Source organism: Fimicolochytrium jonesii (assembly GCF_025526975.1).
Source record: "Fimicolochytrium jonesii strain JEL569 chromosome Unknown EV422scaffold_3, whole genome shotgun sequence".
NCBI lineage: Eukaryota > Fungi > Chytridiomycota > Chytridiomycetes > Spizellomycetales > Powellomycetaceae > Fimicolochytrium > Fimicolochytrium jonesii.
This window is the reverse complement of record NW_026515670.1, coordinates 1,118,325-1,132,259: the sequence shown is the minus strand read 5'-3', so window position 1 is coordinate 1,132,259 and position 13,935 is coordinate 1,118,325. Positions and strand designations below refer to the sequence as shown.

Below are 13,935 nucleotides of genomic sequence, written 5' to 3'. Positions count from 1 at the left end.
TTGGGTCAATCGGAGCGTAGCGCTGTACGATCGGGTCCGCTAGCATGTATATGTGAATAGAGAGATATCTGGTTGAATATTACCAGCAGTCATTCTCTTGATGGGGGACGGCTTCCGTCCGAACCTCCCTTCATATTGTGCCATTCCAGTTCACGGGCAGGAGGCTGCTTTTTGAGAGCGCCTGAAGCGAAATGAAATCGTCGATCGGGCCTCGTACGTATCGTCCAGTATATGTATACACATGGCGCTCGCCTCATTCCTCAGCAAGAAACGAAGCGGTGTGGGGGGGCCATCATCACCATTACACGCATGTCATACGGTTACCCGTTGCACGAAATGGGCCCCCTCCGCCCACCCATCGGCTCTTTTGCATCGCCGCCGGAGAGTCCTCGTAACAAAAGATTCAGAATGCGCATTCATCGAATTCCGGCCCGCCCTGCGCAAAGAGTGATGTCAAAGCCGCATGCAATTGGGCCGGTTCTTGTGGATGGGCATTCGTCGGAAAAGTCAGGAGGCAGGGATCTGCAGCGCTGCGCAGGAAACAAACGGCCGCCCGGATCGGATCGAGATTGCATTGGGACGCTGGATCGGTGGGACGGCGCGCCCATACCGCCGGTACCCCTCCTGTCCACAGTCCCACCCCCGGCGTTGATATTATAAACCGAGGTCACAGCCACATCCCTCGGATCTGCCCAAGATGACAAATGCCTCTTGTCGCTTTCCTTGGCGGGTTTACCCATATGGACATGCAAGCCACTTCGCAGCTTTCCCGTGTTCTCATGTCCCACTTCATTTCGAGCCTCCGGCTGCTCCTGGACAACCTCTTTACGTACTGTACGTACAGTATTGATGTTGACTCCTCAGAGGGGATCCTGATTCGGAAGCATTTTACGGAACGCAACATGGACGCAGTAGTTACAGAGGAGAGCGTTTCTGGAGCGTCCGTGAGGTTGGGAAGCAAGCGTCCCGCCGAAGAAGCGCTAGCCAGTGACATCGATGCCACCGGCACAGTTAACCAATTACCACCGACTAAAAAGCAGCGAGCAGAAATTCCCACGCCTTGGACTCTTTCAAAACCCGCATCACCTCAACCTACATCCACAGCCCTCCCACCCATCACCCTCTCGGGAAAAGTCAATGACCGCGATTCGACCTTTTTCGCTCAAGCAGCTGAGGTCACCTCCGAACAAGACGTTCAACGCGTGTCCCGCCATATCACAACTCATCCGCCTGCTGCCGGCGCCTCCCACAACGTCCGCGCCTGGAGATATTTAGCGCTCAAATCGGGACGCAGCGGTCTTGGTGGACCGGACGACTTTCGTGCTGTCACTGGATGGGATGACGACGGGGAAAAGTGGGCGGGGTCGCGGGTGGTGAAGTTGTTGGAAAAGTGGCAGGCGGTCGATGTCTTGGTTGTAGTTTCGAGGTGGTATGGAGGAACGTTGTTGGGGCCGATACGGTTTACGCATATTGAGAATGTTGCGATGGAGTGCTTGAGGAAAGGCGCCTGGGTTGGCCCTCCGGCTCCAGCTGTGCCCCCGCCGTTATTCGGAGGGATGTCAGGCCGAGTTCCACCACCAGCATCACCACAGACAATGGTGTCGGCCCCACAACAGCCGCAAAACCCTGGGCGCTCCGTTGCCGAAATTGAGGACGAACTCCGTGCGAAGGATAAAGTCATAGCGTCCATGCGCGACGAGATCCGCCGTCTCGAGAATATCGCACCTTCTCCAAGCGGCGCACCCCCACAGTATACGGACATGACACAAATCAAAGGAGAGCGGCTGCTCAAAGCAAGGGAAAACACCGTAGCAACATTACAGGCAAAATTGAATGTTTTGAACTTCAAACAACCTCAATCAGCAAAGGACCCACCGTGAATATACACTGTAGGCCCCACCTATGATAACTACATCAGCTAAATAATTACTAGAACGCCCATGACTGCCTTCTATAAGAATCTATTATACAAATACCCCGTCAATGAGAGTGCTTTCACGCCCCCACACGACTCTCTAATTTCTGCAGAAACTCGCTCGCCATGATCGCCGACGGCCCATCAACGTATTTGATGCCCTTCGACTGCATCTTCTTCAACACCGTCGCAATGGCGCCTGGTATCTCTGTGGCCGGTGCCAAGCGGAATGCTTCCGGCCTGTCAGTAGCCGCAAACGGATTGGGGTCATATCGCGTCAGGAACTCCCGAGGTGGGCACGCGAGGTCACCCGGTAATGGTTTATGCACGTTCTGCACTTGAGTTGCGCCTTTCTGTGTTATCGACACGGTTCCGGCGACGTGTTTGGCGAGTGTTCGGACGGTGGGATGGTAGTGATGCAGCAGGAGTGTAAGCTCCCACATGTTTGTGGCGAAGGGATTCGAAAGTTCGGGATCTTCGAGGAGCGGTCTGTATACTCCTGTGCCTATCCGTCCTTCAGCGTCCATTAGACTCTCCAGACGCGGGAAGCGCTGTAAGGGATGAGGTAAGTCAGTAACCGGGTGAAGGTGTCAATTTACAAACGCGATTTGCAACTCACAATGATGAGGGAACGAATGATGGCGAGGCATGCCAGCGTAGCATGTGCGGGAAGATGCAGGCCGATCGTTGCTAATCTCTTAACAAAGGCGGCCACTCGTTCAACTGGTACCTGCACAGAGGAATCAGAGCCAGTCCCAATTGTCTGAAAGGTCACTCAAAAGGAAAGCTTACCGCTCGCTTCTTGTAAAACAGCAATTCAAATCCTTGCAACGCCAGCTCGATCTCGCTCCCCGACCGAGTTTCCATGTGCACAACTTCCGTGGTATTCGCAGCATGCCTCTCCCGTCGGTCTTTATCCCTCTTCGTCCCTGCAATCGCCAATGCGGCCCCAGGGCTCATCGCTAACCGCATCATCTGACTGTACATGGAGCTGTAAAAGTCCTTTAGGTCCAGATTCAACGCTTCTCCCTGTCCGCTCAGCAGCTGGAAGGCAGCAATCACACAGTGGAACGCAGATCGGGTATCCGCAGTCGAGGCGGCCGATCCCTGAATGTAGCTCTGATATTGCTCATACGAGATCTTTTTCAGAACCTCCAACAAGTCTGCGAAGAACTCGACGTTGATGAGATGCGCAAAGCGGGCGAGACCTTCCAGTACCGCCGGCAGGAGCGGCGAGTTGGAAGCATTCTTCAGAATGCGGAAGTAGATCAGGAAGACGAATTTCAGAGTCTCAGTGTGGCGTTTCTGCACTTCGTCCTGATCATAGACCGCCTCGGCTTCTTTCAGCTCCTTCTCAATCTCTTTGTTGTGCTTCTCCACTTTCCGGATCTTACGGGACACGTGCTTGTCGTTCTTCTTCCGTTTGCGGTCGTTATGGCGATCTTTGTCATCGTAGTGCTTTAGTTTCCGCTCCTTCTTGTCTGCTTTGGCATCCTTATTCAATCGCAGGCGTAGTAATGTGTTCAACACCTCCTCCTGAACCTGATAGTGCTTTGCTTTGATGGCTTTCGAGATCAATTTCACCGCTTCCAAACTCGCTTCACCAGATTCGTCCGCTACGAACACCGTGCACAGGGCGTTACAGCATATCGCCGACACTGCAGGCGGGTTCTTCAATGTCATCCGCGCAACCACCGCCGTCATCAGATTTAACCGGAAGTTGAAATGCGTAACAGAGGTGAGAAGGTCAGCCATGCATCGAATGGCAACAACCAGTAACGACTGTTCAGCCTCTTCTGTCGATTTCACCGTTGCTTGCACAGTGTTCTCCAAAATCTGCAAATACGCCTGGTAGTTCGAGAGAAGAGTCTCCTCGTATTGTCGGAGCTTCTTGACCTCTTTCGTAACAGCCACACCCTGCTCCGCATCAGTCAACTGTCGTATTCTGTATCCTGGGATAATGTCCTTGTAAACAGCTAGTTGGGTCAGGAGACCAATCTTCCGGATCTGCACGTCCTTGTCCGAGGCAATCTGGCGCAGGTTCTTCAACTGCGCTATTTGCGTTTCGGGATCCTCGATGATGGACGATGCCAGATCCGCCAACTTTTCCTGTGCATGTACGATGCGCTCTTGGCGAGATTGAGCCGTTTCTAGTACTTTGGGAGTGTCGGATTTCTGGGCGTCCTTCGTTCTTGGTTTCGCCGCTTTCTTCGCCTTCAATTGCTGTGCTGTTTTTTCTGTATCGGATTCGCTATCAACTTCTGCGGCATCTTCTTGTGATACTAAGATATCACGGCATTATGAGAACCAGTACCAGAGTATTTGTCGAAGATTGTAGGTGAGGGTCACATACCGTTGCCTTGCACCACTATATGCTGCATTTTAAGCGCACCATCCTGACCCCGAATAGGCAGCATCGTCTTCTCCTCCGTCTTCCACTCTGCCCGTATAGACCTAGGTCGCTGCTCATAGCTAGCTTCTGCGTCCGAGTCCTCCTTTTCGTCTTTGTCAGAGTCCTCTCCCTGAGCGGTGCGGAAACTTCCTTTCGCTCGCATGACCGCGTTAGGTCCGTCAAGCACCTCATTCTTCGTGAGGTCTTCGGGGTTCAGTGTCGTCAAGAAGCGAGTGTATCCTCCAAACTCTTCGAACAGCTGCATGTCCTCATCGTCGAGGTCGACCTCCTCCTGTGTCTCATGAGGGGCGAGCTTTGACGGGTTTGGCGTCTTGCGCCAATTACTTTTCTTCCGCATTCTGTTCGGAGGCTCCTCGTAGGTTAGCGTAAGCTGTGTTCGCTATGGAGGGGGTACTTGTTGCCTGGCAGCTTGTTGGAGGACTTGGAATGCTTGCTCTTGCGGTCTTCACATTCCGCCTTCCATTGCCGTCCTCGACACATGCGAAAGTTTCAAAGCCTTGGTCGCGATTACGTAAGATTAGGTAAGCGGCGGAGTTACGTCTAACTTTGGGAGGATCTGACATTTACACTCTCGTGCTAGTGCATCTACTTGGAATTAAGAACGAGGCTTTCTGACGAGTTTAGAGCAGCAGCGTAGATCAGCTCTGGAGAGCTAACCCCTCCGGTAGTCGCATATAGTTGCTTTGAAGGGGACATGGCGTCAGAAAACATCTCCGCAAGTCCACTGACGGCCAGTAATCGGGACGTCGCTCGGCACGAAAGCTCAGATTCAATAGGCATTAAGAATGTCGACTGGAAGGCTAGTGATCGGGATGTCGCTCGGCTCGGAAGCTCGGATTCAATAGGCAGTAAGAATGCCGACTGGAAGCTGGGGAGGCCTCAATTGGCACCTTTGTCGGAATCCACTGCTACATCCCTACATTCTGTTTCCGCCGTTGACAAGCCAAATATACCATTGCCAGAAGATGAAGGGCAGTCGGAGACCATAACGAAAGGCCAGCAATCACTGGACGATGTCCGTGGACGTGTGGCGATACGTGAGCTTCGTGAGCAGCTCGGCTCCATGCCGCTTGTAAACCACACGGCAGCGGAACAAGGCGGTGACAGAATTGGGTTCGGTAATGGTGCTGGCAAGCGCAATAGCCGTCTATCGGTGCCAGATGTAAGCAAAGTCGACTTCGTGATCGGAGGCCCCGGCATTGGCGCATCTCGCGCGACATCTACAGAAACCAATTCTCGCCGAGCCAGTGGTCAAATGGGTTCCGGCACTACGCAGCCCGCACAGTCGCGAAGTAACACCTCCTCGCGACGACCGACGTTTCAAGGGAAAGCGGCTCTCATGTCCGCCGTGCAGCGTAGAATGTCGGCAGTAGATGTTAGCCAATTAGGCATGCAGGTTCCAGGAGCCAACGCCGATGGTGAAGACGCATCGGGCACTGGACACGAGAAGCCAATCATTCTAATGTACCCGCGGAAGGAAGTGCTGGTTGGCGGTTCACTCAGCGATATGTCTTCGCGTTCCCGACATGGAAGTATGGTAACTGATCGGAAAGATGGAAGCAACGGGAGCAGAAGTGGCAGTCTCTCGCTACATCAAGCAAGTCATTCTTCGATGCCCCGCAGTGGAAGCCTGGGAGGGTTGTCAAAGGGGACAGGATCCCGAAAGCGTAATTCAGGCTCACAGAGTGGGAAACTGGCTGCGAGCGTGAGCATGGGTGCTTTGGCAGCAGCTGGAAGTGCTAGAGCCACTTTAGCTAGACAAGCTCGAGAGTCGGCGGCTGAACAGGCCTCTGGGTCGCGATACGCTTCGTCAAGTCTGCCCCGCAATAATGGGAGAAATAATTCCCGTAGCAATACCCGCCTCGCCCAACGAGCTAACAGTGACGAGCAAGTAGCAGAGAAAATTCACCCGAATGATGCTGTCCGACCCAGCCCGTTAAGAGAAAGCGTAGTGTCACAACCGGAGACGGGGACACCATCGCAGGCGTTTCACAGCCGCGCCATGTCGGTCGTGGGAGACATGGATGAGAGTCATCGAGCAAATCCCGATTACTACGAGTATCTCATGTTGTGTCAGCGGCATGCTAGCAACAATTTCATCCATAAGATTGATTCGTCGGAAGTAGTTTGGAGACAGGAGGCCACGAAGGCGAAACTGATCGACCGCTATCTGTTGGGAGAGCAGATTGGAAAGGGCGCTTTTGGGAAAGTGAAGGAGGGATTATGCTCTGAGACTCTGCAAAGAGTCGCCATCAAAGTCATCAACAAAAAACGTTTACGAAAAATGCCGAACGGGGTGGAAAACGTCATTCGGGAGATCAAACTTTTGCGCCGACTCAAACATCGAAATACCATTCGCCTCATCGACGTGTATTGCAAAGTTGAAGATGAAGAGGGCAACTTTGGGGTATTTAATTGGTTTTCGAGCATCGAAGAAGAACCGATTGCATGGCGGTTTGAGGACGGCACAGAAGCTGAGCGAGATGTAGAGATACTGAAATGGTATCTAGTGTTTGAGTACTGCCCGTGTGCACTACAAACCCTTCTCGAACAAGCGGACGAGAAACGCCTACCAATACCTAGAGCACATCGGTGGGTAGGAAGATCGATGCAGAAGCACGAGGGGAACCTTTGCTGACGATCCCGGGCACTAGTTTTTTTGTGCAACTGATAGAAGGACTGGCATATGTACATTCGCAAGGAGTCGTACGTGAGTTACCAATCTAGATATCCATGGCGATGTTGCCAAGATGAGCCATTGTATTGATCAGTTGACATTTACAGATAGAGACATCAAGGCTGGAAATATGCTAATTACGCCTGACAATGTGCTGAAGATATCCGATTTCGGTATCGCTGAGGTATTCAGGGTTGCCAGCACTCCCTGACCAAGCTTCTCGGTTTACTGACCTGGAAAATTCGATTTCCCAGCAATTCTCCACATACAGTGACGCTCCGATGGACGTCACTTCCTTTGCCGGAACTCATCAATTCTTATCGCCTGAAGTTGCTGAGGGAGTCGCTCAAGCACGCGGCGAGGCTGGTAATGTTCGAGGGTGTACTTCTGTCCAGCCTTTCGCTGTACTTACGTTCTGGTCCTTTGGGGTAGTTGATGTATGGGCGTGTGGAGTGACACTGTAAGCAAAGCTTTCCTTCAATGCAACCTGTCGTTTGGCACATCTAACACTCTCCTCGCATCTGTTTAGATTTAACATGCTCACCGGACGATACCCCTTCGAGTTCGACGAAGATGGCAATCTGCTCACATTATATGAGAAAATCGTGGAAGGGAATTTCGAAATGCCAGCGGAATTTCAGCCAGATTTGAAGAACCTTCTATCAGGTAGATGGTATCCTGCCGCTCGGAACTGGGAGACGTTGTGATAACATTGTACCCCTAAGGAATGCTGGACAAGAACCCGAAAACACGACTGACTACAGATCAGATATTGGCACATCCATGGGCACGCACGTTTTTCCACGAGTCTCTTCGGCCCCCAGAACCGATTCTGGCATATCCAAGTGCCGCTGAGAAGGCCGAGACGCCTACGCCGACGGACCGGAAGTCAGTGGCTAAGACCGGCTCCGGCCAAGTGCTCAACGTCATGGTTTCTTCAAAATCCTCTGGTCTGTCGAATGGAAAGGCGACCGAAGTCCCAGCCCCTCCATTACATATCACTCCTTGCGAAACAACCTTAGTGCCGTATCTGGAGCAGCTTTTCGCAGACGAGATTGAAGAGGAGCTAAAGACTGTGGGCAAGCTTGAGGATTTGATAACGCCGGCAGGGAGCAAGTCTTCGGGTATGTGATTCAAACATCCCTTAAGGTCCTATGATCTTTGCTGATCATACTTTTTGCGACCATATGCAAACCCACTCAACAACGCAGAGGATGTCAAGGTAAGCAAGAATCTGGCACTCTCTGGCTCCTCACATCTCACATCTCGTTTCCAGTCCCCCCAGAAGCATCATACGTCCAGGTTACCACACTGGCTGTCTCACATCTTCAGCCACAAGAAGCCGGCTGACAAAAAATTGCCATCGGATCAGAAGCACGCGAGCAAACCTTCGAGCAAATCTCCCTCTGCCCCAGCGATTGCCGGAACGCGACATATGGTGTCATAAACGCATATCGAATTGTAACATCTGTATATCTGCCTCCTTTACCGCACTTGATTTCATATTGATTCCGAAAATATGTATATATGAATGGGCACAACTTCTCAAACTGCATGGTTTGTAGCCTGCTTTTTTGGGCTATCTGAAATGTGACGCTACGCTGATGCAGTCAGTGACTGCCCACTATACGCCGAATGCTGTAGGCCTTTCCAAAGGCCTCAACCCTTCCGACCCCGCTCGATCATCGAAATCGTTTGTTTGATGATCGCTCTGCGGCCCGGACCCCACGCTATACATAATTCGAATAGACTGCTGATAGAGGTGAACCTCGAAATGAAAACCTTTAAAAGCTTCCCTCAAAAGCCGCCAGATTCTGAAGACTCTAGAGCGATGAGGCGACTCTGCAATTCGAGAATCCTCGACTTCAGTTCCATATCCGTCTCCATGCATTTGTCTCTGAACTCGGCGCCGGGGCTGGTGGCATCGGAAACACCTTGCATTGCGCTTCTATTGCGAGAAATCAAATCTTGCAAGCGTTGGATTCTTTCTCGAATCTGCTGTTTTTCGATTTTGAGGGGAAATTGTTGAATATCGACTTTGACGGTTGAGCCCGGTTTGTTCAATATAGCTGGGGTCGTCCTGATCCTCTGCGGTGGAGTTGCAGGTGTTCGGAAATCTGCGCTCATCCTGGGTTTCGGTTGGCCGTACTTGTTCGCTTCGGAGCTTGACATCGGGCGCACTGCTGAAGCACAGGATCATCATCAGTCCACCGAAGAGCGAAACAGCAGCGGGACGACCAGACCCTCCAACGTTGCATCAACCGCTAAGACGGCGAGGAGGAGACATCCTGCCGCAATGCAGGTCCAGAAGGCTAGCCGTATCATGACGCGCCCGATTCGTTTAATCCCTCGCCAAGCTAGCAATGAGAATATATATGGGCGGACTGTGGCCACCGGAAAGGCACTCGTAACATCGAACTCACCAGTGGTCTTGAAGGGAGGCTGCGGCGAAGATGGCGCAACGACCATTGCTGGCTTCGGAGTGTCAGGGACGAGTTGAGGATCGAAGGCGGGTGGGCTGGTAACCTCCTCATCCTGAACCATGACTACATCGACGTTGTCGGATGGCTTGATCGAAGTGGCGTTGTACTGCTGCCTCATCCATCTCGACAGACTGATGAAGCCAGAATCGACATCGGTAAACACGAACATGCGATTACTGTTTCGCCAGAAGTCTTGCAGAGGCATGTGGGGATCGATAGGCCTTAACCCTTTGACTTCTCGTCCGCGCTCTGTGCAGTTTTCCATTTGATAGATGTCGGGAATAGCAGGGAATTTCGGATACTTTGCATGTTTCTCCGGTCGGAATGCATGTGTCTCGTCAGGAACGTGATGCTCATCCGGATCAAGAAAGCGATGGCGTTGTTGCATGGCTCGTTCGAAAACCCCGCCCTCATCGTTGGACTTGGCAACACTACGAATATCGCGATCGCGGTACGAGATTTGCTGCCTTTGTGATACCTTGTGGTAGGTTTGCTGCATTTGTGAAGTAGGCTCGAACCATCCAGCGTCGTCATCCGTCCCCGAAGCATTTTGCTTTGTCCATCCAATGGGCGCAATCACGGCAGTCAGCCGCCAATGTTCAGTGTCGAACGCTCGAGACAAAGACATCTGCGGCATTGGCTTTCGGCGATCCAGGTAGACAGCTACGAGCATTTTGTCGAAAGCGCTTTTATTCCTTCCCTGAGCCGTAAATCGACCAACGCTGGCGGGCGGATCGGTGAAGGCAATGCTCGGGACCACGCAGAACACTTGGTCTCCAGCCAGGCAGAGGAGACCAACCTAGACCGCGGGAAAGCTTTGTGATGAGCTATCATCCATGGCCTCACAGCAAAAGCCTCAATGCAACCTACTTTGATAAGTCCCTCGGCATCCACGAAGTTCGCCCCGAGGACGTTTCCACAAACCGACTGCATCAAGAAAACTCGCGCCCGGGGATCATCCAAAAGTTTGGTCTGGACGGTCATGATTTCCTCGTCCGAAACTTCCAGCGTAAGCCTAGAGAAGAGGCATTTAAATGCTTGGACACTGATTATTTGTAAGACTTCGAGTGCTGTTTACCTCTGCCCCATGTCCACCGTCGTAGATCGTGGGTGCTGTGCCAGCATCTTAACTTTTCCCAATGACTTGCCATGTCCCAAAGAGAGGACGAGCTCCCCTTCCCACACTGGCGTGGTCCAAGCATCCGCGTCATCGCTCCAGCTCAACTTCTTTCGACGCTTATGCTCGGTTCCTTCCGACATAGTGCGGTTGGGTTCCGTCGCGGGGGTCTCAACGGCGGTAGTTTGCGGTGCGGGAGGCTCGGGCGCCAAGATTTCCTCGGAGCTCGCAGATGGAGAGCGTTTACGTTCGCCAAGCCCACGGCCGTCAGCAAGGGTGAGGACGCGGCCTTTGTTGAGACTCACGCTTGCTTCGTTGGTATCGCAGGCAGCAGAAGATGTGCCTGAATGTTTTGAGTCGGCTCTCAGCCAATGCCGGATCATGCGATGGGAAGCAATGAGCAATCGCCGGGGAAAGCAGTCCTTACCTGTGTCATTGGGCTGTGTCGGAACATCTTGTTGGGACGCTTCGTTTGCCCGTGCATGTGGAGCCTCGGGAAATCCGACTGCCATTGACGATGCTGGCACCGTGTTGGACACCGAGGCGGGTGCGCGATTCCCGCTGAACAGCGTCGAAGCTGCATGTCGAGGAACAGATACTCTTACCGATACAGCTGCAGACTGTCGAACATTGCCCCCTTGATTAGCCGATGATGCCGTGGTCTGCAAGGGCTTTCCTTCCTCGACAGCATTGTTGATTCGACAGCTATCCTTTTCAACATGATTGCGCGACTCTGAATGCGCCAAAGGGGCTGTCATCGTTGCGAATCTAGTCGAAATCCTCTTGGAAGCCGAGGCCGGCGCGAGCTCCACATGATGTTGGGCCGGTCTTGACACAGTCTGTTCGTGAAACGACGACATCCTGGTATTATCACGCTTTTCAGAGCTGTTGTCATGCTCTTCGGGGCGCATGTTGATCTCCGAGGTGCGAGTCGAGTTGTTATCTCCCATCACAGTTTCCAAACAGGGCTCTTCTCCTGACAGAGAAGGACGACAGTCCACTGAAGTCCACCGTTTGGTAGCAATAACCGGGCGTGCGGTTTGCATCATAGGACGGTCGCGGCCGCTTTCCTGGGCAGCCTCCGGAGGTGCGGATGGGTTGCTGGGACGTGAATCGTCGTCAAAGCTTCGCTTTTTGGAGATAGACGCTTGACTTTCATGAGTGCTTGTCGTCGGTTTGGCGGATTCCGGACGTTCGTCTTGCTTGGCTTTCTTGCTGACAGGCCGCGTCGTTTGTCGATTCTCATTTCCTTCTTCTGAAGGCGGGGAATCCTGTCTTGCCCGCTTCTCCGGATTGCCATCGGCTTTGGTATTGTTTATGGTTGCCACAGCTGTCGCGGGGTGCACGGCCGTCAAGTGGGTGTGAGTTTGATCTTCAGTAACCGACGCCGGATAAACTTGACTAGCAGGCGGCTCGTTTGCTGTACGGGATTCCTCAGCTTGATTTTCCCTCGATAAGTTCACATCCTCCTTTTCCTCTTGCATTGCCGCGGGATGGACAGTGCGTGGATCCGGTTGGTCTTTTTCCGCGTGAAGTTCTTCCGCTTGTAAGTCCGTCTGCTTGGGTATTTCAGTTGCCTGCTGGTAAAGTAATGTCAGCCATGGCAGCAGTATGCAAGAATCTTTCACACTTCCGAGACTCACATCAGCAGCTTTATGCGCCGTTATATAGGCTGCCAACTCAGGTTTTGGTGATCTGGAAGACCGGGGCAATGGTCTTTCGACCATGCTGTTTGCGAGCAAAACCCTGATGAGTTGCCCATTGAAGATGTTGTTATCGAGAGCTTTGGCCGCTTTGGCATTCTTCTCAGTGTCGAATTCGACTTCCGTACTAGAGAAGAAAGGGAGTTCTAGGTGATGAGCTTTCTGCTCGCCACCGAACATCCCATAAATATTGATCGCACCAATTACTGTCGACCTTGATTACACGGCACTGCCCGAATTCTGCGAAGAACTCTTCCAATAGCATGTTCCTTGTGTTAGGCCGCACATTGCGGATAAGGAGAGTGCGCGCTCGTTTCTCCGGACTGGGGCTCCCGTTGGCAGGCGAATCCGTATGTGACACATCGTTCACGGGTGCCGGCAGTGCACGGTTGCCAGCAGCGCTTGCACTCGTGTTAGCTACTTGGAATCCACTCTGGGGCGTCGGGGCACGGTTGTATCCTGCAGAATTGTTTGCATTGGGCATAAATGGAGTTTCGGATCTACCCCGGCTAGGTGTCAGCGAACGCATCCTGGAGCTCCCTCGTATTTGTGCGGGACGTTCAGGATGGAAATACTCCAGTACCCGGCCGCTAAGTCGCCCATTGCCATTGCGAGACATAGCATCTATAGCGTGCTGAATGTGTACGAAAGTGATGATAGCCGACCTGACGTTACCGAAACAGTGAGTCTATCGTGTTCCATTGAACGTGTCGGAAGTGGGTTGATTCTTCTTCAGCACTTACCCGCCATGTTCTTTTGTCGGTTTCTTCTCGAGCTCGATTTTATCAATTTGACCAAACTTCGAAAGATTGTTACATATGACTGTCAGAGAGTCGGTCTCCTGTATGTTTGACAGGCGTAGCGTCGAAGACGGCATAGGCGCGATGTCATTCTCGCCACTGCGACTGGCAGCTCCTAGAATGTTGAAGGTTTTGTTCTGTGTAGAGGGGCGTGCAGGACTCGAAGCCGGCGTAGGAATGTACGTTTGCACATATTTTCCGTCGGGAGTGAACTTGGGCTCGGCTCCCCATCCGGCAGCTGGAGAACCAGGAAAGGAAAGAGGTCGGATGTTCAGGAAGTGTTTCGCAATGCTACCTGTCAATGGCTTCAAAGATTATTGAAACAAAATCTCACCGATAGCATCGTCTCGCATTTCCGCAGCTTGACAGTGTTCACAAAGTGTTCCAAAACAAGTAAAAGCTTGTGCTGGTATATTTGAAGGAGGACAGGTAGGGTCAGGTAGGGTCAGAAATAGGAGGAAGGAGGAAGGAGGAGGTAAGACAAGGTTTCGCTCGGTCAAAGAAGTGTCCCGCTTCCTGGGAGTTTTATAGCGAAACCTACGTCGCTGTGGAACTCTTGCGCTGAACCGAACGGTTCGGGGACAGGGACGGTGCCGCGTTGTGGAGAGACGTAGCCAGGCTACGTATGACATCTCATTTCGACAGCGCGTATTAGTGTCAATTCGAATATGCAAACAGGCACTGCAACATGTTTGTTGTTTCGCACGCAAAGCGGGGTATTTTATTGTCTAAGTTACGTCGCATGGAAGAGCACAATTACGGATTGTGTGTCAAAAGAAGCAAGAAAAAGTAGGTGGGGAACTTCACAAGCTAATGTCTGATTCTAC

General features: G+C 52.3%; 4 protein-coding genes across 4 annotated transcripts; 2 read left to right on the top strand and 2 right to left on the bottom strand.

Moving 5' to 3' along the window:
- Positions 1 to 902: 902 nt before the first annotated feature.
- Positions 903 to 1,880, top strand: EV422DRAFT_564451 (ribosomal protein S5 domain 2-type protein; the record flags this gene model as incomplete). Its single annotated transcript, XM_053072199.1, has 1 exon — positions 903 to 1,880. One exon carries the CDS (start codon positions 903 to 905, stop codon positions 1,878 to 1,880), a length of 978 nt encoding a protein of 325 aa, XP_052928808.1.
- A 57-nt stretch (positions 1,881 to 1,937) lies between these two features.
- EV422DRAFT_245552 (CBF/Mak21 family-domain-containing protein) lies at positions 1,938 to 4,782 on the bottom strand. The gene is made up of 4 exons (XM_053065695.1): positions 4,269 to 4,782; positions 2,708 to 4,197; positions 2,535 to 2,645; positions 1,938 to 2,466 (listed from the first exon to the last, which is right to left on the bottom strand). Exons 1-4 carry the CDS (start codon positions 4,663 to 4,665, stop codon positions 1,996 to 1,998), a joined length of 2,469 nt encoding a protein of 822 aa, XP_052928807.1. The 5' UTR covers positions 4,666 to 4,782; the 3' UTR covers positions 1,938 to 1,995.
- Positions 4,783 to 4,918: 136 nt separating this feature from the next.
- Positions 4,919 to 8,546, top strand: EV422DRAFT_517456 (kinase-like domain-containing protein). Its single transcript, XM_053069451.1, has 9 exons — positions 4,919 to 6,920; positions 6,983 to 7,038; positions 7,113 to 7,189; positions 7,260 to 7,371; positions 7,438 to 7,465; positions 7,535 to 7,671; positions 7,731 to 8,129; positions 8,217 to 8,227; positions 8,282 to 8,546. The coding sequence occupies exons 1-9, from the start codon at positions 5,023 to 5,025 to the stop codon at positions 8,450 to 8,452; spliced, it is 2,889 nt and encodes a 962-aa protein (XP_052928806.1). The 5' UTR covers positions 4,919 to 5,022; the 3' UTR covers positions 8,453 to 8,546.
- Positions 8,547 to 8,681: 135 nt separating this feature from the next.
- Positions 8,682 to 13,914, bottom strand: EV422DRAFT_245446 (uncharacterized protein). Its single transcript, XM_053065693.1, has 11 exons — positions 13,650 to 13,914; positions 13,443 to 13,514; positions 13,052 to 13,346; positions 12,509 to 12,973; positions 12,249 to 12,435; positions 11,033 to 12,185; positions 10,567 to 10,948; positions 10,359 to 10,503; positions 9,429 to 10,287; positions 9,249 to 9,362; positions 8,682 to 9,188 (listed from the first exon to the last, which is right to left on the bottom strand). Exons 1-11 carry the CDS (start codon positions 13,738 to 13,740, stop codon positions 8,803 to 8,805), a joined length of 4,149 nt encoding a protein of 1,382 aa, XP_052928805.1. The 5' UTR covers positions 13,741 to 13,914; the 3' UTR covers positions 8,682 to 8,802.
- Between the last annotated feature and the right edge of the window lie 21 nt (positions 13,915 to 13,935).

Excerpts from the sequence above, each read along its gene's own strand:
- EV422DRAFT_245552 (XM_053065695.1), bottom strand. The coding sequence starts at position 4,665 with ATGCGGAAGAAAAGTAATTGGCGCAAGACGCCAAACCCGTCAAAGCTC. Across the intron at positions 4,198-4,268 it reads TATAGTGGTGCAAGGCAACG|TATCACAAGAAGATGCCGCA; the intron begins GTATGTGACCCT and ends GTGATATCTTAG. Across the intron at positions 2,467-2,534 it reads TCATTCGTTCCCTCATCATT|CGCTTCCCGCGTCTGGAGAG; the intron begins GTGAGTTGCAAA and ends CATCCCTTACAG.
- EV422DRAFT_517456 (XM_053069451.1), top strand. The coding sequence starts at position 5,023 with ATGGCGTCAGAAAACATCTCCGCAAGTCCACTGACGGCCAGTAATCGG. Across the intron at positions 7,039-7,112 it reads ACATTCGCAAGGAGTCGTAC|ATAGAGACATCAAGGCTGGA; the intron begins GTGAGTTACCAA and ends TGACATTTACAG. Across the intron at positions 7,672-7,730 it reads TTTGAAGAACCTTCTATCAG|GAATGCTGGACAAGAACCCG; the intron begins GTAGATGGTATC and ends TGTACCCCTAAG.
- EV422DRAFT_245446 (XM_053065693.1), bottom strand. The coding sequence starts at position 13,740 with ATGTCATACGTAGCCTGGCTACGTCTCTCCACAACGCGGCACCGTCCC. Across the intron at positions 13,515-13,649 it reads CGCAAGAGTTCCACAGCGAC|CACAAGCTTTTACTTGTTTT; the intron begins GTAGGTTTCGCT and ends CAAATATACCAG. Across the intron at positions 12,436-12,508 it reads ATCAAGGTCGACAGTAATTG|TACGGAAGTCGAATTCGACA; the intron begins GTGCGATCAATA and ends TTTCTTCTCTAG.